The sequence below is a fragment of the Notechis scutatus genome, chromosome 2, assembly GCF_049901735.1.
Source record: "Notechis scutatus isolate UNSWTSFEM ecotype Mainland chromosome 2, rNotScu1.2, whole genome shotgun sequence".
Lineage (NCBI taxonomy): Eukaryota > Metazoa > Chordata > Lepidosauria > Squamata > Elapidae > Notechis > Notechis scutatus.
This window is the reverse complement of record NC_142010.1, coordinates 177,715,186-177,742,098: the sequence shown is the minus strand read 5'-3', so window position 1 is coordinate 177,742,098 and position 26,913 is coordinate 177,715,186. Positions and strand designations below refer to the sequence as shown.

Genomic DNA, 26,913 nt, shown 5'->3' with positions numbered 1-26,913 from the left:
GGCTTTTTAAAAACCTTTGGATATTTCCTTCAGAGAGATAGACTGTAGATAGAATGTTCTATTTGTTTTCTTAAGTTTTCACGGGTACTTACATGTATGGTATTCAGCTTTGTTCGGGTATTTTCCCACGTGATTATAGTTGTGCTTTTAAGGTTGTAGCAACGTTTTGGCAGAATCTCATCTGCCATCATCAGGCTTCTGTATTGTGTTCGTCTGTGAGTCAGACTTTCACAGCCGTTTCTGTTTTAAATTTGGGGCTAGCCTACTGCTGTGCCAGAATGGTTTTTTCTTCATCCTGATTGGTTGGGAGTCTTGGTCTGTGTTTATTGGTCTTGGAGTTTGCTGTGTTCTGCTTGATTGGTGTTTCTAATATCTTCTGTCTGTTTTATAGCTTTTTTTTTTTTGTCTTGATTGGCTGGTAACACTGTGTTACCTGTATTGGAGGCTTTTAGCGCGGCTTGGCTTTGGATAAATGGACAGCTATCATTTATTAGGAAGCTAGGTTTCATCTGGGTGCCTGGTTGGGGTGTGTTTGAGCTGGAGCTATCGGGGGGTCTGTTTGTGCCCAGGTGTTTGCCTGGCTTGTGGTGTGGAGATTTTTTTGTTTGTGAGTGCAGGCTTCCAGATAATTGACAGTCTGGTGGAGTCATCTCTTCTATTCATGCTTTCAGGTCTTTTTTCAATCTCTAGGGCTTCTGTGATAATTCTGTAGCTGGGGTTTTCTATAGTGGCTAGGGTTTTTGTGCCATTGAAGTCGATACTATGACCTGTGGCTTTCATGTGTTGGACTAGTGAGGAAGTGTGTTCCAGCTTTTTTACTTCATTTTTGTGTTCATCTAGGTGGGTACTTATTCTTCTATTGGTCTGTCCAATGTATGTGGCAGGGCATGATGCACAGGGGACTTCATATATGCCTTGGCTTTCCAGGTCAATTTTATCTTTGGGGTTTCTTAGGATGGCTGCTATTTTTCTGCCTGTTTTGAAGGCAGTCTTGATGTGATGCCTGTGTAGTATCTTACTAATTTTGTCTGTAGTACCTCTTATGTAGGGCAGGACAGCTGTTCCATAGGTCTGTTCATCTTCTAGGTCTCCATTATGTCTCAATGTGTTTTTGTGGATCAAGCCGGTGATTTTGCTTTTGTGGAAGCCGTTAGCTGTCAGTACTTTAGTCAGGGTGCATAGTTCAGTCTTTATGTGTGTCTTGTCTGCCAGGCGTTTGGTTCTGGCGATTAGTGTTTTGGCCACGGAGTTTATCTGTGCTGGGTGGTGGTGGGATTGATTGGGCATTGAGGTAGCGGTTGGTGTGTGTTTTCTTCTGGTATATGGTGTGTCCTCGTGTGCCATCTGTTTTTTTGTAGATTAGTACATCTAGGAATGGTAGTTGTTTGTTTGTTTCCATTTCCATGGTGAACTTGATTTTGGGGTGTGTGCTGTGATGAAGAAAAAACCATTCTGGCACAGCAGTAGGCTAGCCCCAAATTTAAAACTGAAATGGCTGTGAAAGTCTGACTCACAAGACGAACACAATACAGAAGCCTGATGATGGCAGATGAGATTCTGCCGAAACGTTGCTACAACTTTAAAAGCACAACTATAATCACGTGGGAAAATACCCGAACAAAGCTGAATACCATAAATGTTCTATTTATGTACATACATATCTTATGATCAGAAATTTTTTCCTTATTCCTTTCCTGATTTAAGCAAAATTTAGGCAAATTTATACCCATTATTTTTTATCCTATGTCCTGTGGTCACAGAAAATCATTCTTTTTAGGCAACTGCCCAGTTTTCCAATTCACCAAGTTATTGATTGAATGTACTCACATTTACACTTAAGGAAGACAATGTGAAAAAAGGGCAAGTTTAATATTAAATTTTACCTATCTTCCTGGTAATATAAGGGGAATTGAAAGGATGTCAGAAAGTTAAGAAAGGGTATTTACTATTGCATCATTTAACTCTCATTGAAGAAGAACATTTAAGATTACAATATCTAAGCACATGCCTAATAAATTTAATCAGGTGTTTGCTGATCATACACAAATACTAGCATTGCTGTCCTTTTTGTTTATTAATGTGATGACTATAAAATAACTCATTCCTGGCATAGAATTTCCTGTAAAACACGTAGGATATAAAGACTTGTAAGCTTAACATTTCTGGATCAGTTATAAATCAGTGAAAATGAAATAAGCTTGTTCTGAAAAGTGAAATTATTTCAAAATCACAGATACATCATTTTCCTGTGCTTGTCCAAATAAAGACACATCAGGACCTTGTTGTTTATGTTACTTTTCATTTTTATGTTTAATTGTAAGTTGCATGGACTGTTTGGCATTCATGCCAAAATAGTTAGTTAATACTTGAAAGTACATGGAGCCGTAATCATATATTAGATCCTCATCAAAGAAAAAATGGTTGTCCAAATTTGATTTATCCTGGATCAATGAGCTTTTCTCATTAACCACCAGGACTATGATTATGTGGCACCTTTGAAATCAATGGCATGTTTATCCAGGATCATTAAATGATCTGTGAGAAAGCCAGAAGACATTACAACAGTGATGTCCTTTTTTTAAACTTAGGATAACCATGCTGAGCGTCCTTGCTTTCCTTATGTTTCAGGTTTGGAGATGGCTACACAATAATTGTAAGAATAGCAGGGATTAACCCTGACCTAGCCCCTGTTGAGAACTTCTTCAAGCTCGCTTTTCCAGGAAGCATGCTGAAGGAGAAGCATCACAACATGCTGCAATATCAGCTCCCATCCTCTCCATCCTCTCTGGCTAGGATATTTAGCATCCTCTCCCAGAACAAAAAGAGACTCCACATAGAAGACTACTCCGTTTCGCAGACCACACTTGACCAAGTAAGTTGACAGCATGAAATTTGGGGAAGGAGGGGAAAAAATAAATGCATCTCAAAATAAGATCTCGTTCCTCGATTGTCATCCTGAGCTCTAGTTTATTGACTTTCACACTTCCATTAGTACCTTGGTTCTTTCTGTTGGTTGATATTCACCTCAGTCACAATAGGAGACAAAGAGGAATCAACATCTCCCTGCAATGATCTCATTATTGATGGCCACATTTTTCTTCTCTCAGGTATTTGTAAACTTCGCCAAGGACCAAAGTGATGATGACCACACAAAAGACTTGTCATTGCACAAAAACCAGACTGTGGTAGATGTAGCCGTTTTGACTTCTTTTTTGCAAGATGAGAAGGTGAAGGAAAGCTGTGTATGAATAACCTTTCTCAGAAGGACGCAGTGGTCGCACTGAGCAGAAGGGGAAAATGTTCGGCCTTTCTGTATTATGGATGGGATCTTCCCAAGTGGAAACAGATCGAGACCGAGGAGGTGGAGATGGAAATAATAAATGGGACGTTGAACTGGTAATCATTCAATGCAATGCAACTCAATGCAAACGAAACAATATTCCATTACAGAGGCAGTGCCTCTGTGAGATGTTGCCTTGTTGTACTGTTCTCTAGTGAAAGACTTTAATTTAGCTATTCTTACACTATAATTCTGTGAAACTCTAATATGGTGCCACTTGCTGCTATGCTGTCTTCTGCTATGCTCCCAAGTTGTTTCTACTTAGTATGTTTTAAGAATTACGTTAACAATAGTTCAAGAAGAGATTTGTGGCCAGTGATTTATTTATTCACCATGTTAAGGTAGGCACAGCCCCTTCCGCACAGGGAAAGGAACCGCTTGGGCACTACATCATTGCTGGCAATGTACGCATCAACAAAACCAGTGTCCAGCAGTCACACCCAGTGCACTATTGTGGCCTTATTTAAGTATTAGCTATTGGCCTGGTTGACCCATACATGCTTGAGGGGATTGGTATGACAACCATTAGGGGTCTTAGTAGTGAGCCATGAAGCACACCATCAAATCGGCTACTTCGAAGTCAATGTTTAATGGCTTGTAGGAGAATCAACTATTAACCATGAAAGATCTGAGACAATTTCTCTCCTAATGGTATGGTGACCAATTGCTTGTTTTTCTTCCTTTTGCTTTTGTTATGGAACTGTTGCTGTTTTTAAATTTCTTTACTTAAGCTTGATTGTTGATATGTCTATTTTCTTGTAAAAGTACTATCTGCAGGAGAGACTCAGCAATCTCTGAAGAACTCTCTATTATCACCCATATCAGAATATCTGTTTTCCCGCCGACCACAAATATCTAATTACATATAGCATTATTTCCATCCATATTGGAAATTTTTTCAGTTACACCATCACCTCTGTCCTGCTTTCATATAATTTTAAATCATACAATGGTGATCTCCTACTTTGCATAGCAGAGATGATGTGAATTTCAGGGTTGAAGTTGGAGAAAGCCCTCCAGAAAAAAAAACAGCTGGGGGTCTTGAAGTCTTTGAGTTTCCATAGTCCTTCCATTTCTCTTACTCCATGGCTATTATGTGACACATACACTGATCTCCTACGCCTACTGAAGGTAGGCATTGAAAGTTGGATATGTGGATGACAAGCAACTAATATGTAATTTTTTTTAAAAAAAAAATGGTCCATTTTTCAACTTTTTTAACTGTTTATTTGGAAATTTATATGGAATCTTTTTTTCTGTCAGCTCAGACAGTATCTTTAATAAAAAAAACTAGGAGAAACAAAATGGCTACAAACATCTTTTTGTAGTACTGGATAACAAACCAACATGGTTGGCATATACTAATATTTCAGACATGTCCCAAGTCAGGTAAAATTCTGAAATGATTAGTTGCATTAAGCCCTTTTGAAGTCAGCAGGATATCTGAATCCTGCTCACCTTTTTTGCACCCAACTTTCAATGACTGTGATTTAGTTTCTCTCTCTCCTCCTCCCTCTCTCTCCATATAAGTAGCTATTTTTTTCTACAAAAATAAATGCTCTATTTTAGTATAATTTTAAAACACATTTGCAAATTTAACACAATTCAAACGGAGGTAAACATTAATTGTACAATCCCTTGACACAACAGTAACTCAAAATAACTAACTTAAGAGTTAAAGGACAACTGTGTAAATTTGCAACATAAGGCTGAAATTCTAGGCAGGGTGACCTGGCAGTTAGCTCTACTAATCACAATGGGACTTCAGTACAGGAATAATTGCATTGTATTCCCATTGCTTTCAGTGGGGAGCATTGAAATCCTTACTTACCTGTTTCATTAGAAATAATGGTTTCTAGAAGTGCTTCTTGCTAAGAGTGGAGATCCAGGCTAGGTTTGTTCCACACAAGATACTAGTAAATCACTGCATACAAATTTTCCTCTGTATCAGATAAGTTAGCCAAAATTATCCTCATTGGTCTCTGTGGTATGATATAAAACCACTGGTCAAGGAGATGAGCAAGAATATTTACTTCATGTTATGTGATTAAAATTGCTGTTATCCTTCTGCAGTATTTGTGATACTGTAAAGGTAGTTTCATATATTTCTTACCGAAGTTAACACGTATAGTAAGTCCCTATTACTGTGCTTTTCCTCCCAGTTCTGTCCCAGTCCCCTCCCTCCTCTAATATGATTGGTCCTTCATTCCAAGCACTTTATGCTGGCTGCAGTGGGATCTATTTTTGCACTGGAATATCTTCTAAACTTTGCAAAACAATAGAGCAGTTTCACATATACGCAAAAACAATCTTTTAAGTTAAAAATCTTTCAATGGACATTTTCATGGAAAAATATATATATTTGTATTGCTAATAACTTTGTGAACTATTAATAGGCATCTGTTAATTGCCTTGTATCAAGTAAAGAATAAAAGTGTTGCTGGTCTACAAATCATGAAGAGTTTGTGAGATTTATGTTAATATAAAAATTGTAGGTAAAAAATGGTATGGTTCTATATTTCTCAATAACAACGTATTGTATATTTATAGTAGTTGGCTAATGCAGAATTAGAATATGCAGTGTATGCTTTATTAAAAAATGAATTCCACTGATTAACTGAATTCTAATCTAAGAACAAAGATATTCCTGAAGAAGCAATTACATTGTAACCTGAAGAGGTCTGCATAATACTAAATGAAAAATTTTCTGAGTGTGGTTCAGATTATTGGGTTTTACAGCTAGTCTTGGATTTACAATCGTAACGGAGTTCAGAATTACGGTTGTAAGTTGTGGTGGCTATGAGGCTTGGTTGTGGTGTGTCAATTTTAGGGCATATATTAGCTTTTCACCTGGTGATGCTCCATCTGAAAACTGTGGGAAATTGTGCTATTTGTCTTCACCAGCTGGGATCAAAGTGGGTTCTGGAGATGACAGAAATTATGACTCTGATGCCACCAGGGCCATACATAGCTGGTTCAGATCTCTTTGCTAAAGTCCAAAAATTCCATGGGATTGGAGAGTCACTGTGTAGTCCCAGGTGCTATAATTCAGGGGTCCCCACCACCGGGCCACGGACCGATACCGGTCCGTGGAACATTTCCTACCGGGCCGCCGGTTTGCTGGCGCCGCCATCTTGTTTGACGAGAAAGTGCTTCCGGGTGAGCTTTTCCGGTTGGAAAGAGGCATTTGGGTCCTGAAGGAATCCTCGCGCCTTAGTTTCATCGAAGGGGGCTTGAACAAAACTAAGGCACGAGGATTCTTTCAGCACCCAAGGCAAGGCGAGCCGGCGACCGTCCCGAGCGAAGCTCATCGACAAAGGTACAAAGGAGGAGTTGAAGGTGGCGGGGAGAAGCGGGGACGGCTGGCTGGCCGGTCGCTCGGCTCGCCTTGCCTTGTCATGCGTGCTGATGCCAGTACCGGGCGCGGATCATTTTGTGATGCCGGTACCGGGCCGTGGCACAAAAAAGGTTGGGGCCACTGCTATAATTTATTCATTTGGCATTTGCTGCTTTTCTCCTCCCTCCCTTCCACATTTTTTGTTCATGGCTTACTGGAGGTCCCCCCCACATTCCCTTGGCAAAATAATTTCTTGTTTAATAGCATCGAGTGCTTTCTTTGGGTCCAGTTGACTAGTTGTTTTCCATCTGAGTTTTTTGGAATATATCTCTGCCATCCTCGCCCTTTCACTTCAGGAAACTTCAGTTGTGCGAACCATAGACTTCCTCTTATATAGCCATAACAAAAGAAGGCGTAACATGTAATAAATTCCAGTTTCAATACTGAAAGATTAAACAAGCAATATCTTTCAAATAAGGGAAATAGTTTCAATCCTTTAACATCTAAAATAAATACCTGCATGCACTAAAGCATAGCCCTCTGTTAGGGATATACACCCTAGCAGAACCTGCACGGCAGGCAGGCAGGCAGGCAAATATGTGAGATAAACGTTGTTGTAGTTTACACTCAGTAAAACAGATACAATGTGCTAGTTAAATAGTTTATTCCAGTAAGATTTATAGCATAGTCAAACAGTCCATATATCACACACTAGTTCAGTCCGTCCGGGGATTATTCAGTTTCAAAGTCCAGTGTCGAAAAAGAGGTCGGTAAACTTACAAATATCAGTCCAGTAATATATCTCTTCAGTAGAGATATGAAGAAGTCGAACCTCCTTTCTTCTTTCAGGAACAGCGGAGAACAAGAAGTTAACAAACTATCAATCCATCGTCGTCAGCAAGCAATCCAGTAAGCCAGCAATCAATCCAGTTCTCTTGCTCCCTCTTATGGCGATTTACAGCCGCACCCAAAATTACAAGCTTTGCAGTTAAAGTGACACACTTAAACTCACTATCATAGTTTATATATATTATTTTACCCAAACTATGTTAGGTAACCTATGTTATTCCTAACATACTCCCCTTTTGGGTAATATAATAATATATATATCTATTTACAACTTTAAACCATAGTTGTCACAACTTTATGTTTGACTGAACCTTGGGCTTTTGTAAACTGATCAGCAATATTTTCTTCAGTCATGCAATATTCCAATCTTATTAAACCATTTTTTACAGATTGTCTTACATTCAGATATCTAAGATCTGTATGCTTAGATCTCGTTTTTACAGCAATATTTGTAGCCAACCGTATGGCTGCTTGATTGTCCTCATAAACTACAATGGAATCATTAACAGTTATTCCCATATCTAATAACAACTGTTTATACAGAATTAAATCAGTACATAATAAAGATAGACATGAAAATTCTGCTTCCATTGTGGACATACTTATGTGTTGCTGTCTAATTGACCTCCAACCAATCAGTGCTTTTCCTAAAAGTATAGCCGTACCTGAAGTTGATTTCCTAGTGTTTATGTCTGTTGCAAAACTTGCATCAGCATGGAGTTTCCGGTTTGTCGGCCTTGCAGCGGTAGGGATTCGAAGCTGCGCGATCCCGCCGCGCTAGCCGTTTTGGGGCTCCGACCCAGACGGGTGCGGAGCAAGGCTGCCCTGCAGGGGTAGCTGAAGGTAAGGGGATCCGGAGGAAGGGTTTGGGGTGTTGCAGACCCCCTCCCTGGCAGGCAGAACCCCTGTTACCAGGACGGTGCAGCGGCGGTCCGTAATGGCCGCCACAAAGAAGTTGACAGCCGGGCAAGTATGCGCAGGAGGAAGAAGAGAAAGTTATTGAAAGTGAAAGTTCTTCTTGGTTGACCCAGGGCTTTGAGATTTATCTAATTTAATTCCTGGAAAAGATGGTTTTTTGATGATTTTTTCCACAAGAGAAAAAAAAAAAGCGGCTATTTTGAGGTGCTGAAAGGAAAGTTTACTCTCCCTCCCGACGGAATTAAGCCGGAAGGGAGAGGATAAAGAAAATATATAAATTTGGATCTTGTTGGAGGAGATGCCTTGAAGATTTGAGGACAGAAATATAATTTTAATAAGGCTTTAAAATATAGATTTGGACTCTTTTTTTTATTTGTTTGATACCACCCCTGGAAGAGGAAGGGGGAATTTTGGCTTGCTTGGATTTATTGAGGATTGTGGATTTTGGGATTGTTTTACCTTTCTCTCAGAATATTTGGTTGGTGTAAGAAGAAAGAGGAATAAAGAAAAGAAAAGATTTATTTATAATGGCTTTCCTTTTTGAAGACCTGAGGGATGAATATGAGCAAACAAAAGCAGCCTGCAAAGATGGCATGGAAAAAGCTTTTCTATTTCTAGAAATGGCGCTGGTCAATTACCAACAGACAATGGAACAGATGGAAACAGAAGAAGAACAACAAGGAAGAGACGAAGACGCCATCTTCATTGAATCCCAAAACTTATCTAAGGAAGAAGGAAGGAAGAGAGCAAGGAAAATAAAGGACTTAAGATCTAAAAAACATTTGAGAAAGAGAAAAATATGATGCAAAGTAAATATAATGATAGCAAACAAGAGAAAAAGGGAACACAACAGAGAAGGGATCCCAGCAAGGCAGAGGTTAGAAGAAGAAGGGGGTAGGAAGATTTGGTGGGGGAAGAAAGAAAGGGGAAAGGCGGAGAAAAGCCTCAAAGCTTTAAAATTGGATGGGAGAAGAGGGATTTTTTTAGAGACAAAGGATGAAATATAAACTTCTGTAAGAAAGATTCTGCTAAGGTACAGAAGATGGTATTGTAACATTTATATTTGAAATAGTAAATTAGAATGGTTTAAGATTTAATAAGAAATTAAAATGTTGAAGTTTTTAATAATGATTGATTTTTAAAATGTAATAAAATATTGAAGGAAAGGAGGATACAATGTATTTAAACATTTTTGGTGGATAGAATGTACCAAGCAGAACCAAATTGGGTATTTGTTATGTTGAATGTTAATTTTACTAACTTAGGGGAGGATAGAAAGGCATCATACTCTGATTAGTGATTTCAGGAGAAATTCTTTTTATTATAAGAAGAGATAGAGGGATAATGAATGGGCAAAAGATACAAATTTAATGATTTAATTAAGATGGATTAAATAAGATAGAATTGTGAAGAGTGATATGCGCTGCCCATGCAAAGAGAGGTAACTGGGGCCAAGGTACTTTACTAAAAGATTTTTTTATGTTTGTTTGTGTTTGTTTGTGTTTTATGAGAATATTGGGGAAATTATTGTAGAAAGACAGGGAAAGATTTAATATGTAATGATTTGTTTGTTGTTGAAACTTTTAATAAAACTTGTTTTTTTAAAAAAAAAGAAGAGATAGAGGGATAATGAATGGGCAAAAGATACAAATTTAATGATTTAATTAAGATGGATTAAATAAGATAGAATTGTGAAGAGTGATATGCGCTATTATTTTAGCCCATGCAAAGAGAGGTAACTGGGGCCAAGGTACTTTACTAAAAGATTTTTTATGTTTGTTTGTGTTTGTTTGTGTTTTATGAGAATATTGGGGAAATTATTGTAGAAAGACAGGGAAAGATTTAATATGTAATGATTTGTTTGTTGTTGAAACTTTTAATAAAACTTGTTAAAAAAAAAAAAAAAAACTTGCATCAGCATATGCACTTAAAATCAGATCATCTTTTGGCTCCAAATACAATGCATAGTGCATTGTCCTTTTAAGATATCTTAATATACGTTTTGTCGCTTGCCAGTGTTGTTCAGTGGGTTCAGCGTTGAATCTTGCCAATTGATTAACGCTATATAGACAATGTCTGGCCTTGAACAATTACTAATGTACGATAAACTACCAATTAGTGATTGATAAATAGTCTTATCAAATTTTGGACTTTGAGCATCAGTGCGGCCAAATTCCTGACTCATTGGAGTTTTAGCCGGTTTACAAAGTTCCATCTTGTATGTTTTTAGTAATTGATAAATCTTATCCTCTTGAGATATCTTATAGCCACTTTTGGTTTTATTTATTGTTAATCTTAGATACTGTTTTATCTCTCCTAATTGCTTTAATTTTATCCTCTTACCTAATAATGATATTATTTCAGTAGCTTCATTATTAGTTTTTGTAATTAAGGCAATATCATCTGTAAACAACAATAATGACACTATTCCATTTGTCTCTCTCTTAAATACACATGGATCAGCTAAACCTGCTTTAAACCCTATATTGTTTAACTCCTTAACAATATATTGGTTCCATTCGTAACCAGATTGTTTTAATCCATAGAGACTCTTTTTAAGCTTCCAACAGTCATTATTATTTTTATTATCCTTAATTCCTACAGGTTTCTTTAGGTATATAGTGTGCTGCAATGGTGCATGCAGATAGGCAGTTTCTACATCTAAGTGATTTATAATATAATTCTTCTTAGCTGCCCACACTAAAGCTGCTCTCAAGGTTGTTGCTTTTAGACTCGGTGCAAATACTTCATCATAATCACATGCAGTTTGATTAAATCCTTGAGCTACCAACCTAGCCTTATGGGTAACAGTCCCATTTTTACCTGTTTTTAATTTAAATATCCATTTACAACCAATGGACTTTTCACCTGGAGGTAATTTAACATTTTCATAAACTTCCATTTGTTTTAATGAATTTAATTCTTTCTCCATTGCTTTATGCCAATTTTCCTGTTCCTTTACTGGATACATTCTAAGTTCTTCAACAGTAGTTGGAACTTTACTAACCTGGCAAACTACACTTGCTTGGTACCTGTCAGGTGGTCTGGTTTCACGTGTTGATCGTCTAGGTATTACAGGGCTTACAGGTGGACTTTCATGTACTACCTGTTCCTGGTTATCTATTTCTTCCTGTTCATCTATTTCTTCCTGTTCTGGTCCTATGTGCTCTTCCTGTACTTCCTCTTTAATTGTACTCTTCTTATTACTGATATGTGATTTTGGTCTTTTGTAGGTTTCTATGATTACTTCCTTATTTGAATCTTGCTCGTTTTTCCCATCCATGTTCAAGGAATTGTGCACTAGCACTACAGTAAACTCTAGATGTACCTTTTTCCCAGAATCTGTATGATTTGTGATTAGATTCATAACCTACAAAGAATAACTTTTTAGCCCTATGCTGCCCCTTATGTCTCAGTTGTGTAGGAATATGCACCCATGCTGGTGCTCCAAATGTGTGCATGTAACTTAGGTCAGGTTTTCTACCATGCCACCGTGTGAATGGTAATTCACCTGTTGTTAATGTTAACAACATTATTCAATATATGATTACCACACATTATTGCTTCTCCCCACAAAGTTTCAGGTAATCCTGAATCCGACAACATAGTACGAGCCATTGCCTGTATTGTTTGGCCTCATCTTTCTATAAAGGAATTATGTTGTGGCCTATATGGTGCAGACTTTTTATGTTCAACACCTGCCATCTTCAGTCTATTTTGGAATTTATTGTTTATAAATTCCGTACCATTATCAGTTACAAGAGTTACTAGTTTCCTTTTAGTTTTTCTTTCTGCAAACTTCAACCAATTAAAGAAATTCTGATATGTTTCCGTTTTACTCTTCATTAAATAACAGAAACCATATCTAGAGTAATGATCCATTATGCTTAATATATAACGAGCACCTCCCACACTTGGTTTTTTAGGACCTATAATATCAGCAAATACGACCTCTAGAGGTTCCTTTGTTTTAAATCCATTTATTCTATTTGCTGGTATTACCTTGCTTTTTTCTTGACTGCAAGCATTGCAGTGCAAATACTTACTGCAAGGCTTTAGTTTTATACCTTCAGACAGTTCAACCGTTTGCTTGAGCATTTTAAAATTTATATGCCCTAAACGTCTGTGTAACAAATGTATGCATTCATCATGAGGTTTAACATTATTATAAACTGTGTTAGCTACCTCTAATGAATTGTCATTTAACACATTCAATTCACCTTTTAAAGTTGCAGTCACTTTTTTACCTTCTTTTTCTATTATGCAGTTTTCTCCTCTAAAGGTAACTACATAACCTAGTTTAACTAAAATTCTAACTGAAAGCAAATTAAACTTAAGTTGTGGTACATATAACATTTTTACATTTTCTTTTATGGAAGAACAATGTGCAATACCTTCACCTTTTGCTTTCATTTTCCAGCCATTAGCTAACGATAACTTGTGGACATCTTAACAAATCTTTTCTTATCTTTCGTTATGCAGTGCAATGCTCCACTATCTACAACCCATAAATTATTATTCACAATTTCGTTGCTATACATGGTTAACTCAAAGCATTTTTCATTCTTTTGATGCCTTTTAGCATTCTGGCTGGCATTGTTGCGTTTTCCTTTCTTGCAGAATCTAGCCAAATGTCCTTTTCCTCCACAATTAAAACATTTTCTAATTGTATAGGCTGTCGTAGATTCTTTATCTTCTTGTGGTTGTTGTTCCCTTCTGAGTTGATCCCTTTCAAGCCTTCTCCTGGCTTCTTCAATTAATCTGCCAGTAATGTCAGTTAATGTGAGGTTATCTTTTGGCAGTACTTCCAGTGAAGTTCCAGTGAAGTCGTCATAGCTCTCATCTAACGAAGACAAAATTATATAAACCTGATGTAGTTCTGTGAAGTTCTTTTTCATGCAGTTCCTGAAAAATTCTCTTCATTGTGTTTATATGAGTCAACATGTCTCCATTCTTTTGAAGATATGTTCTGAACAGTTTCCATGTAAGATTTATATGTGCTCCTACACTGTCTCGAACATAAATCTTCTTTAAATTCTCCCAACATTTCGCAGCTGTTTCTTCTCCACGAATATGGACAAGCTGCTGGTCACAGAGTGTCAGTCCTATTATACAGAGAGCTTGCTCAAACTTTAGTTTATATTCTTGTATTTTCTGGGCATCATCCTCATCCTCCGGATCCCAAGCATCTACCTCTGGTGGGTTTTGTATTATACTCCACAAACCTTCTTTGCGTAGAAGTAGGCTGCATTTCATAGACCATGAAACATAGTTTGTTCCATCCAGTTTGGATATTAGAGACAAACTTTGTAAATTGACTTGTGCCATCTTTTTCTGGATATTAAACTATAATGAATAAAACACAGCTGTCTGTTTACAGTATTGTGTAACTACACAAACTCTCACTTTATATAAGCCTGTTATATCCTGGTTAGTCTGACTGTGCAGCTGGGCCCATAACCAGTGTTAGGGATATACACCCTAGCAGAACCTGCACGGCAGTCAGGCAGGCAAGCAAATATGTGAGATAAACGTTGTTGTAGTTTACACTCAGTAAAACAGATACAATGTGCTAGTTAAATAGTTTATTCCAGTAAGATTTATAGCATAGTCAAACAGTCCAATATATCATACACTAGTTCAGTCCGTCCGGGGATTATTCAGTTGCAAAGTCCAGTGTCGAAAAAGAGGTCGGTAAACTTACAAATATCAGTCCAGTAATATATCTCTTCAGTAGAGATATGAAGAAGTCGAACCTCCTTTCTTCTTTCAGCAACAGCAGAGAACAAGAAGTTAACAAACCATCAATCCATCGTCGTCAGCAAGCAATCCAGTAAGCCAGCAATCAATCCAGTTCTCTTGCTCCCTCTTATGGCGATTTACAGCCGCACCCAAAATTACAAGCTTTGCAGTTAAAGTGACACACACTTAAACTCACTATCATAGTTTATATATATTATTTTACCCAAACTACGTTAGGTAACCTATGTTATTCCTAACACCCTCAATAGGACATTACATTTTCCCTCTGATGGCCTAATTTACTGTGGGACAGAATTTAGTTAAAATACATAGGCCAGTAAACCAAAGTAACTTTGTGTACATATACACTCAGAGCCAGGAACACCCTTCAAAGCAAGCTTCCCTTCCCCCACCCCCCCCCAAAAAAATCCTTGCCTGCATTAATGCTTTGAAAAGCTGAAGTGCTAGGCAAAGCATTTCTTTAAAATGTTTTGCACAGCCCCAATGAGTGGAGTTTTGTGTGGCATAAAAATGGATTTACTATCCTGGGTGCTACGCGCTGTGCTGGAAAAAGAATTGTTCTTCATCTTTGTCACCCTTGGCTGCAGGATGTTTCTGTTTTCCATTGTGCATACCTTGATCTCCCAGCAAAGCTAGCAAAGCATGATGCAACTTACCAGCTGGCTTGTTACAGAGCATGTTCATAATTACAGCTGAAAGAGTATGACTGGCCAAGGCCATACAGCTGGCTTCTGTGCCTTAAGAGGAAACTAAATCCTGGATCTCATTAACCCTAACATCATACTAGTTCTCTGGGCTGTGCTAGAAGGGGATGAATACTACTACAAAACCATTTGATTTCCCATTAACTAACTTGAAAAATGTCAACCACATTTTAAGAACACTTCAATATGGGAGACATGACTAAAATCGGAAGTCACATCTGTTATTTCAAATAGAAATGCAAACTATATGTTATTTCGAAAAGCCATTTTATTGTTTCCATTTCAACAATTTCATTTCAGGCACTGCAATCTGAATGATTGCTTCAAAAGTGCAAAAATGTGTATGCTACATAATATGCTACTACTGCGAGTGACTCTCTCAGAATAAATCAGTTTATTCCATTTCTGCATTTGAACATGCCAGACTCTGAATACATGGAAATTTTTACTTGATTCCCCCCTCCCCCATTTCCCATTTCCAGGAAGAGAAATAGGTATATGATTGCTACCAGAAAGACAGATTAGGTTTGTATCGTATTTTATAAACAGGGGAAAATATAGCTGGACTATTAAAACCCTTAGATGCCCTTGACGGTGCAATGAAAAATATTTTTTGTCCCATTAAGCACTGTATTTATTTTAATGGCGAGAATGCTGTAGGAAGCAGGAGACTGTTCTGCTGGGATTCCAGGAATCGAACGCTTTCTCGAACTAAAAGTAAATCACACAGGCAATTAAAAGGTTAATAGTGGTATATGTGTGTGTGTGTGTGTGTGTGTGTATGTATATGTATATATGTATGTATATATATATATATTTCAAATAAAGAATCCCAAAGGGAAAAAAAATGAGAAATCTTTCACTCACCAGCTGCTACCAACCGAGGATCCTCATGGGCATAATGTCTTCCAGCTGCCCGACTATCTGGACTCTCATTCCACCAAAGCACGTGAACTACAAAGACAGAAAATGGCAACTCAATAACAGTATGAATTAAATAGGCAATGTGTTTATTAAAATAGGTTTTGCTGAATAATCTTTATTTGGAACACCATACCCCTTGTTGTGGATGGTACTGACTGATATTGTATATCAAAGAAATCCTTTCAATTCACACACACCACTGGAACACTGCTGATAGTCACGGCAAATGCATGACTATAAGCATAGGATACTGGCATATGCAATAGCATTAATTATTATGGTTCTCATGTATTCAATAATGAAATGACTGAAGAGATTAAACTGTTAATTGAATTAAATATTAATGAAGTTAAATTATTAATTACATCAAATACTTAAATAATTGAATGGATTAAATTATTAAAGATTGTAACCAAATGTTTCAATCATAATTATTAGCTATAGTGATAAACCAATGAACAGAGTCAACTTATTCTTGTCACATAAGAGAACCTGTGTCTTCTGTCTCCATTCCTAATCATTTTATCAGTGCTCAAATTCTAAGCATGGACTAAAACAGAACTTCTCTTAAGAGGCAAAGAAACTGATCATTCCTCTACAAAAGAATAAGAGATACTAGCCTGATTCTGGCACTGTCACACAATTTTTCATTGAGTGACGGAGTCCCAGTCCCAATACCAATCTCAATTGTGGTCAATAAACCAGGACTACCTGTAGTATATTTCCCTTACAGGTAAACTTTTCCTCTGAGCCAAGTCTGATTCCAGGCAGCTTTCTGAACACATCCATCCAGACCTTTTGGCAACACTATGCCTTGTTTGAAGGGATCTTTCAATTTTCTATGCTGACCTTTAGCCCCAAGATTTCCTGGCAAGTCTCCGATCTAAGTATGAATCAGATCAAATTTTGCTTAGCTTCAAGCCCAGATGAGATCTGCCCTGAACCGAAGGGTGTGTTTCCTTACCCTGCCTAAAAGATAGAAGTCCTATGTTGTACTGAAGTCTGATAAGCAATCATACCTCGGTTGAGTAGTCCATATTCAGTATGGAAGACCCCAATCAGCTTAGTATATCCACTGTTTATATGAGCTTTAATTGCAGCTTTAAAGGACTGTCCCCACACTGCTGGTCCACCAGGCTTCATCTGGAAGGTGACCAACTCATAGATCCCTGGGAGGGGAAGGGAGTAGCGACACCGGAAGAAAAAGATTCAGAATTTGTTAATGTCCTCTCAATATATCATGCACATATTCTTGGAAAGGAACACAGATTTTGTACAAGAATGGAATTCAGTACCGAGAATATCCGAAGTGTTTGTTTTTTTAAAATTTCTGGTCCTTGATAAAATGGGACAGTTGAAAAATTGTGAAAACATCGAGTATATTTAAACAAGAAAATAATAAAAGTGTTGGCAGAAATACTGAGGTACTAATACCACTCTATAAAGCCTTAGTAAGACCACACCTAGAGTACTACATCCAGTTTTGGTCACCACGCTATAAAAAAGATGTTGAGACTCTAGAAAAAGAGCAACCAAGATGATTAGGGGACTGGAGATTAAAACATATGAATAACGGTTACAGGAACTGGGCTTGGCTAGTCTAGTGAAGAGAAGGACCAGGGGAGACATGATAGAAGTCTTCCAATATTTGAGGGGCTGCCACAGAGAGGAAGGGGTCAAGCTATTTTCTAAAGCACCCGAAGGCCAGACAAGGAATAATGGATGGAAACTGAACAAGGAGAGATTCAACCTGGAAATAAGGAGAAACTTTCTGACAGTGAGAACAATCAACCAATGGAACTCGGAAGTTGTGGGAGCGTCATCACTTGAGACTTTCAAGAAGAGATTGGACTCCCATCTGTCAGAAATGGTATAGGGTCTCCTGCTTGGGCAGAGGTTTGGACTAGATGACCTACAAGGCCAACTGTGTTAATCTCTTATCTGTTACATGGAAATCTTACGTGCTATTATTATTTTTCAATTGAAATGTAGTTTTTTCCAGCTCAACTTCCTATTTGCCCATTTAGGAATTCTAATAGGCTGTCAGAGGACCTCTATAGATGGCTCAACACCTTTAAAGCTGTGTGGACTTCAACCCCCAGAATTCCCCACACAGACTAAAGTTGCTGAGATTTCTGAGTTGCTGCTCTAAAGTGTGATTATGTATTGTGTACATTGTACTTGCCAGATGTGCAAATGCACATTTTTCCTTCATGAACTAAAACGATATTTTAAGCTGCACAATAATTAACAGGGATAGAAGTGAGCACATACTTTCAGTAGCTGGGCTTCCAGAAGTTTTCAAAAGGAACCACAAACAATTACTATAATTAAATAGCCACGGGATGATTGGCTTTAAGCACAAAGTGACAGAACTGCACTCGAGAAAACCAGCCAGTCTACAAATTTAAAAATGCCAAATACCCAGTGTCTCAATTACAGTACATGAACATTCAATGTACCATCTTTTTCAGAGTTGCCAAGTTCACACCAGGGGACCAGGTAAGTAATCTCATTCTCTTGTTTGTCCAACAAGGGCAGCATGCGAGAGATGTATTTTTCCTGCCATTCTTGATCTTTGGTTAATGCTGTACGGACCGCAGCCCTTTGTGCAAAGCTCTCTACAAACGAGGAAAGATACAGTAAAGTTAGACATCTGCATTTAGCCATCTAGTTTATTTGCATTTTTCAGAACGTCAAACTTGTTGCTCTTTCATAGTCATTACTTCTTGTTCATCTAAAATCAGCTATTTTTTTTAGATTTCAGATTTTATTAAAGCCACTGTTTGTTATATTCCCATGACAGATTTATCCTGTTTTTTAACATTCATTCTTGCTTAGAACCTTACATTTTAAAAAACTTTTTAAAGGAACATAATAAATTTAGTTATTTACAACTAATAATATATTAGTATATGATGTCCTTGGTATGTTAACAACCTTTGTTTAGTCATATGTATTTCATTTTTATGACTATCTGTTCTTCTTGCCTCTCTTTTGTGGTTCTCTATATACTTTCCTTAACATCTAATAAAAATATGTCAAACAAGAAAACAAAATGTACCTATGATAAATTCTTGTGCTTCTGATTGAACTCTAAAAAAAATATTCTAAATCAATCTCACCAGTTTGACTGTGATCATTAAAATGCTGAGATATTTGACACTGGGAGATCTACTGTGGAGATGTATCTTCCTTAAGGCAAGCTTGACTTCTAGTGCTCCTATAAAACCCTCCTGTTGTTGCTGCTGCTGCTTTGTTGTTGTTTCGCAGCAGAATCAAAATATTGGCCACTGGCTTCTTCTATGTTTTTTAACTTCCCAGTCCGACTTAACACTACCCTGGCATTCTCTAGTGGTCTCCTCTGCTTAGCTTCTCAGACCAGGCAAGGCCTAGATGGGCTCTGTGAACTACTGAACCAAGCAAGCACATTAAGAATTGAATAAAAGATTAATTAAGGAAGGTCTTAAGATACCACTCAAAGTCTTGATTTCAAATTCTAATTAGAATATTACAGGCAATGTGTACAACCAGGGAGCCATTCACATTCTAACCAGCAGGATAGTCCTACCTTATTATTTAAGACAACAGCTCCTTCACCAATTCACCTGGGAATCATGATTAAGAGGTGGAGAAAGTCCATCTCTTCCTTAAGGCAAGCTTGACTTCTCTTAAAATCTGAGAAAAATATTTAATTCAGTGCAGTTGCTGAAATCTCTGTAACCTTATCTTAAAAAAGCGTTTCTCAACTTTGGCAAGTTTAAACCATGTGGACTTCAACTCCCAGAATTTCCAAGTCAGCTGGCTGGCTGGGGAATTCTGGGAGTTGAAGCCTGCACAGCTTAAAAATGCCAAGATTGAGAAACATTGTCCTAGATGACTTCAATAAATTTTGCTAAAGAAAATTGGGAAGATGCCTGCTTTTTGCAGAAGTGGAACAGTCAAGAACCTGACATTAATCCGAGCATCTGGATTATTTTCTCTCTTTAGAATTCAGCATAAGCCCGAACATCCGGTTTGCAGCGCTTTGGGGCAGGCAGGAATCCGCGACTGTGCGTGGTTTCTGCCTGTGCTCGCTACCCAAGTGCCCTGAGCCACCCGGCTTCAGGGCTAGCCACCTCCGTAGAAGGTGGTGAAGACAGGTGGGACCTGGCAGGGTCAAGAGATATCGCACCTCTCTTCCCTAGCTGGCTAAACCCCCTTTTCCGAAGGCAGCTGAGCGGCGGTCAGAAATGGCCGCCACATAGAAGCGCTCAACCGGAAAAAGAAAGTGCAGGAGGAGCTGTGAAGAAGTGAAAGTGGTTTTTGCTGACCGGGATAAAGCAACAGCAAAAGTACCCTGGAACTTAAAATTTGCCAAAGATACATCGTTTCCAGAGATTTACAAGCGGCGAATGGAAGTTTAAAAGGGAAAGTTTTTCTTTCTTTTCACTCTCATTGCTAACGTGACAGCGAATAGAACCGCAAGAGAAATCGGAAAGCCCGCATTGGAGGTAATTAAATGCTAAAGGGATAAGGATTTCTGAACATTTAAAAAAAAAAAAATCCTGTTTTGCTGTAAGTGGGAAGGGAGAGGAAAAAAAATTGGAGCAGAATTTGAAAGTAGGGAGGAGATTGCCTAGAATTTTAAAGAGCTATTACATATTAACAAGACTTCTAAATGATACATTTTAACTGGAACTTTGTAACTAAACAGTAACCCCAGAAAGAGAAAGAGAAGAAAGAAGAAAGTACTAAAAGAAGCAGCTTATTTGGAGTGTTTGATGATTTTGGAACTTTTGAGAACTATCTTTGATTAAAAGCACTTGGGTGGTTGTTTTGGAAATACTTTTTTTCTCTACAATGGCATCACTTGTGGATGAATTGAAAATTGAATACCAAAAATACAAAAAAGAACAAGAAGGGAAAGATTCTTTTGGCACTCTTTCAATTTTTAGAAATGGCGGTTTGCACTTATGAAAAACTGACTGCGCAACAGGATGACTGGGATAAAGAAGAAGCCAACTTTGATGAACAAGTGACTCTATTTGGGGAAGGAAAGGAGAAAGAGGGGGGAAAAAAGGGGGACTTTAAGATTTGAAAAAACAACCAAAAAAGAGAAAAATAAGGTGAAAAGTGGATACAATGTTAGAAAACAACAGAAAGGGGGAAAGCAGAAGAAGAAAAGGGAGGTGGAGAGACAAGGGGGTAAAAAGGGCAAGGAGAAGAATAAGCAAGGGAGAAAGGAAGGGATGAGAAGCCTCAATGGTGGAGAGCAAGATGTAAAGAAACAAAATTCTTTTAGAGACAATGGGTAAACTGAACTGAAAAAGGGATTCTGCAAAGGTACATAAGATTGTATTCTTATATTTGTATTCAGAAACAATGTTAGAAAATTGGAAACAACATGTAATCAAAAATGGGATAAAATATTTAGTGTAATTTAGTGAAATTTTTGTGAAGAAAAAGAAGGCAATGAAATAAATGAGAGAATTGAAATGGGAACATTTTAATGAAATAATGATTTAAAATATGTGATGTGGGGGGGAAATAACTATGGAAAGTATAAGTGTTCCCATAAAAGTATGATATTTAATTGAAAAATAACGTGTAAAATGTTTAAGATATAAATGAATATTAATATTAATGATTAGATTTGTATTGGCATTGATAGTTGTTTTAATTACATCATATACCTATAATTTTTTTTCTATAAAATACATTGTGTAATTTTAGAATGTATTAAACAGAATCCCAATGCAAGTTATGTATTGTATTAAGTATTATAAATTTAGGGGAAAGAGTTAAAGGCGTCATACTCCAATCAGTGTACAGGATAAGTTTTGTTTAAAGAGAAAAGACAAATGGATAGCTGGAAACAGAACAGACAAAGAATGATAAGTATTATGATTTGAACTGAGATGAGATAAATAAAATAAAACTAAGAAAGTTAAAAGAGGTGAGAAGTTATATAGAAAATTGAAAATGGCAATAAGATATGGAATGGTATATAAAATGAATATGAATTTGAATTTGTGTCTGTACGAAGAGTTGTAACCCGGGATCAAGCAGCTTTCAGAAAAGATGTTCTATGTTTTTATATTTTATGTTTTGTTTGTTTGTGTATTTATTGTCTTTGAAAATCAATAAAATTGTTTAAAAAAAAAAAGAATTCAGCGTAAGCCCCAGATTCCTTACCCTTAATCAACATGTAACTCCTTAGTTAATAAATCAGATTTACAATCTTAATGAATGTGTAATCTTTCACTCTTATTTTCAGACTACAACCAATACCATTTCCTAGACTAAAAACAGAATACAGGAGACATGTTCTTTGTTTGGGAGTTTACTATTTTGGTAGGTAAGAGAGAGCAGTCTGTGCTGCCCACAGAACCAGAGAATACAAAAGTTTCAACAAGAAAGGGGCTGATGGGGGCTTGAAGGCTGCTTACAAAATCAAATGAGCCTTATAGCATTCCCCATAATTTTGAAGCCATATTGATTCCAAATTTCGATGCGCACTCTGACAGAAAAGCATTTTGTCAACTTTAAAGCAACTAAACTGTGAGTAACAGCTTCCTACTGGATTACAATAAACAAGTCGTGAACTAGTGGTTGTTAAGTGAGATTTTGGTTCCTGAGGGATGATGTTTGGTTCCTTACCTGTTTCTAAGGCTTCTTATTTAAATTGCCCTGGTGGTACAGGGAGTTTTCTGCAGTGAATTTTTTCATACTAGTTGAATAATCTGAAGACATCCCATATCCCATGGGAACCCAGAATAGCAATCTTATTACTTAATCCACTACATGATAACTACTATAATACACCTATGGAAACATTGTAAACACTCCCCCGCCACCTCCAAAGTGAGACAAGACATTCTCTTAGCCTTTCAAAAGAGCTTCCATACCTGGTTCTGCCTACTGGCACGGGAGCCTAAGATGTCATGCAACCCTGGGGGTGGTTGGTAGGTTTGAAGGCCTTTTAACTTTGCAATTGTTCTTCTTAACTCTGTAATTCTGTTTTTAACTATGACTTTTAATATGATTTTTGTGTTTTATTTATAAAGCACTCAGAGGCAGAGAAATATGATGAGCAGTGCAGAAATTTCATAAATAATATAAAATGATGTATACAGTACCATATTTCCAAATGTGGAAAACTTTATTCAGCTCCCCAAATTCTAGAGTCCAGTATCCAACCATTGGAGAATGAGCAGTGCGAAGGTGAATGGTTTTACTGGTGAGGTCCAGAAAATCTTTCATCTTGTTTGGCTTAATTGTGTAAGTACGAAACTCATAAAATGTGCCATCTGCCTGTCGTGGCCCTGTGGCAAAAGATGAAGCCTGAAAATAAACAAAAGAAACATACATAAATGTTGATGAATAACAGTAATAAATTATTTATTCAAATAAATATGAATGCAAATAACCCACAATATTGTGGTGTTTTTTTTCACATTTGCAATGTGATGTGAAAAAGTAAGCAAAAGACTATCACAGTCTTTTCCAATCTGGTGCCACAAAATATAGAATCTGAAATTAAACCCATTTTGAGGCAAAGGACTAGGGAAGACTAGGGAAAGCTGGATTGCTATAATAATAATAGTGGCCAGAATTCCCAAATAAAGACACATTCGGTTTTTTAATACAAAAGAATCAGATAAACTGTGAAAATCACTGTCAACAGATATGGCACCAATGAATGGTTGAAAATGGTTTAAAAGGAAACAAATATTCACAGGCTTTAGTATCAATGGACAGTAGTGTTAATGGTTATAAGTAGGATACTGAGTAACAGAAGCTGAGAAGAGATTCTTGTGTGTTTATACATTCTTGTAACAATCTGAATGGCTGTGGGGTAACACAAATTGCTGGATTAAACAAGTGTGTGTTTTATTATTAGATTCTTAGAACATCTTATTCCCTGGTTACCAATGTCAGCCTTGATTTTTGACCCTTCAATAAAAAGCTATATTTATTACTTTCAGCTTTTGCACAAAAGTGCTGTTCTTATCTCACTGGATGCAAACACTGCCACTAGGCCAAAAGGCAATATGTTCCATTTTTGTTGCTGCAATGGGTGAAAAAAAGCCACTGTCATCGATCAACCACGGCTTCACACAATTACAAACCCTGCCAATGATTTCAGCAAACCGTCATTCTATAGGACTTTGTACAAGCCTGTAATTTTAGAGTTGTAATTTGGCCCCTTTTAATCTTACAGGTATCATTGCTGTACAAACACCAGAGAAGCCACTGCACTGATATCACTAAACTGGATTTATTTTGCAATTAAATAAAATCTATGGAGCAATAAGGTCATCTTTACTCTCTAAACATTTTCTCTCATTTCTGTTCAAGCTGGTAGTCTTACACTAGCAATCACTCAATGCAAAGCACTGATTGCTCTACCTGATCTGACTAAAGATAGAAAAAAACAAAAACAAAAAATGAGAGTGATAATATTAATTTCAGTAAGTTATTAGATAAAACAAAATGTATACAATAGTGGAGCTAGATTATTCACTAATTACTTTTGAGTCTCAAGGATGTAAACAGTGCTTTTTAACAAATGAAAACATTTTAATCACATTATTTCCCTTTAGTTTTATTGCTGTATTTTGCCTTCTTAAAAGTTGCTGGCAACAGAGCATTACAGGTGAGATATAGAGGCTTCAGAACAAAAGGAGTAATAGAAGGGATAGTGAATTTGGACTGCAACATTTGAAATGATCACTATATGGCAGAAAAGAGATAAACTTGTATCTTGTATTTATCTGTTGCTGCCATCTAGTGGTCATCTTGATTTTGCAGTCCAGATTGAATATCCCTTCTGTTAGAAGCCTTCAACTGCCCTGAAGTATTCCTCCCATAGTTTCATCACAGCCACAATGCAATATTTTACATTTCACTTTACGTATCAAATGTGGCACTTCTGGAAAAAATGTGTTGTATCAGGCTAGCCAAATGCTCCACAGTTATAAAAAAGCAGTTTTAGAACAATGCATATATTTTTATTAAATCAAGTTCAGGAAAATCAGGGAAATATAACAAAGATTACAGAGCTGAACTAGTTAGAACACAGAAAGCAGAAAAATCAGTTCAAATCTGCTTACATATGCAAAAATTACTGGATGGCCTTTGGCTTTTTGTTAATTATGTTAACATAAATAACAAATTATTTGATGACAAAGGCAGTTATAATGCAATTAATGACATATCGACGAATAAGCAACAGAACAAAATACTGCAGAAGCAGGAGGGGGAAATGCACGTGGAACACTTTTATTTTTTAAGAAATAAAAACAAATGAGGGGGGGAGTTTACATGCATACATACATTCACAGCTAGATCAGCCCTACATTGGTTCTGCAATAGCAATGTGTTTGGTGTAGTGGTTAAGATGCTGGCCTAGAAATCAGGATACTGTGAGTTCTAATTCTGCTTTAGACATGAATGTGGCTCTCTCTCACTCCAATCCACCTCACACGGTTGTTGTTATTGTGATAAAAATAAGAGGAGGAAGGAGTATGATATATGTTTGCTGCCTTGAATTACTTCTAAAGCAATAGGCATATAAAAAAATCAAATAAATGTCATCTTGTGTGCAGGAGTACTTGTTCCTTTACAAATAAGGATTCTTTTGACACTAACACAGCAAACGTTAAGGCTCCATATTTACAGAAGAGTGGATTTAGCAAGTGTAGCTGCTGTCTTGCGTAGGTAGAGGATTCCCATCTTCTGATCTGCACCTGGCAAACACATCGAAGGAGTCTCTACAGTTTCCCCATCACTTTTGTTAGTTTAAAAGTGATTTCCTAATCATCAGCCCAAACCTGTATTTCGGAGTACATGGGAGATGATGGTTTAGAATGAATACAGGTAGTCCTCGACTTACAACAGTTTGTTTACTGACCATTCAAAGTTAGAATGGGACTGAAAAAGTGACTTATGACTGTTTTTCATACAGCTGTTACTAACCTGAAATAGCAATAGACGTATATACCACTTTATAGTGCTTTCCAGCCCTTTCTAAGCGGTTTACAGAGTCAGCCTATTGCCCCCAACATTCTGGGTCCTCAATTTACCGACCTCAGAAGGAATGTAAGTCTGAGTCAACCTTGTGCCCATGAGGATCGAACTGCCGAACTGCATGATTCACTTAGCAACTGTGGCAAGAAAAGTGGTAAAATGGGGCAAATCTCGCCTTAACAAATGTCTCACTTAGCAACATAAATTTTGGACTCAGTTGTGGGTCGTAAGTCAAAGACTGCCCGTAAAGAGGAAGATGGTACAATGGATGACAACATCAGTGGACAGGCAACAAAGGAGAATAGGAAGGGATGCATGTCTTAAAGCAGGGGTCTCCAACCTTGGCAACTTTAAGACTTGTGGGCTTCAACTCCCAGATTCTGGGAGTTGAAGTCCACAAGTCTTAAAGTTGCCAAGGTTGGAGAGCCCTGTCTTAAAGAATTTGTGGAAAAATACTCTTTTTCCCGGGTTTTTGTTTTTGATTTGCTTCCTTAACTGCTAGCGCTTTGTTTCAAACACCAGAAAAGGCAAGGCAAGACAGAGAAGCTTTGATCAGCTTTCTTTCTTCAAAACCTTTTTCCAACCCAAACTCAAGTCCTGATCTGAATTGGGGATCTTTTTGCATCCAATAGAAATTTCCTTCCAGCGGACTTCTTTCCTCCTATAGCTTCTTCAGCTCTTTTGTCCTCTCCTCACCGCTCCTTTTCTCTGCCGTTAACAGCGAGCGGGCAAAGATTAAGCAGCAGCAGCAGCAGCAGCCCTGCCGAGCATCTCTTTCAGGGCCGGCCCCAGCTGTTGGACCTCTGCCTGCCTGCACCTCACAGGAACGGGAAGGAGACGGCGCTCGTCCCCTGCCTCCGTCCTCCACCCCAAGCGTCTCCCTTCGCTCCCTCCCTTTTACCTGGGCACCCACCGCTCGCGCCGCTGCCGCGACTCCTCTGAGGAGAGCCCGGGGCCCCCTCATGGCCTGATTGCCCGGGTGCCACAAAGGTAGTAGCGGTGCAACAACAGCCACGGCACGTAGCCCAGCTAAGGGCGGGGAACGTCCACTTCCTACAGCTATC

The 26,913-nt window shown here is 37.7% G+C and overlaps 2 protein-coding genes across 5 annotated transcripts in view; one reads left to right on the top strand and one right to left on the bottom strand.

Annotated features, from left to right (window-relative positions):
- The window catches only part of ABCA1 (ATP binding cassette subfamily A member 1), a 117,858-nt gene extending 112,066 nt beyond the window's left edge, over nt 1-5,792 (top strand). For all 3 annotated transcript variants that reach the window (XM_087957500.1, XM_087957501.1, XM_087957504.1), the window contains exons 49-50: nt 2,629-2,872; nt 3,108-5,792. In XM_087957500.1, coding sequence (XP_087813626.1) covers nt 2,629-2,872; nt 3,108-3,248 — 385 coding nt within the window. In that variant the 3' untranslated portion in view covers nt 3,249-5,792. The remainder of the gene's footprint in view (nt 1-2,628; nt 2,873-3,107) is intronic.
- A 9,369-nt stretch (nt 5,793-15,161) lies between these two features.
- On the bottom strand, nt 15,162-26,876 carry NIPSNAP3A (nipsnap homolog 3A). Of its 2 annotated transcripts, none has more exons than XM_026680611.2 (6): nt 26,751-26,876; nt 22,957-23,161; nt 18,298-18,456; nt 16,855-17,004; nt 15,779-15,865; nt 15,162-15,622 (listed from the first exon to the last, which is right to left on the bottom strand). In XM_026680611.2, exons 1-6 carry the CDS (start codon nt 26,811-26,813, stop codon nt 15,546-15,548), a joined length of 741 nt encoding a protein of 246 aa, XP_026536396.1. In that variant the 5' UTR covers nt 26,814-26,876; the 3' UTR covers nt 15,162-15,545. The 2 variants fall into 2 exon arrangements, with proteins under 2 accessions (XP_026536396.1, XP_026536397.1); XM_026680612.2 differs by having other exon boundaries at nt 26,763-26,876.
- Nucleotides 26,877-26,913: the final 37 nt, after the last annotated feature.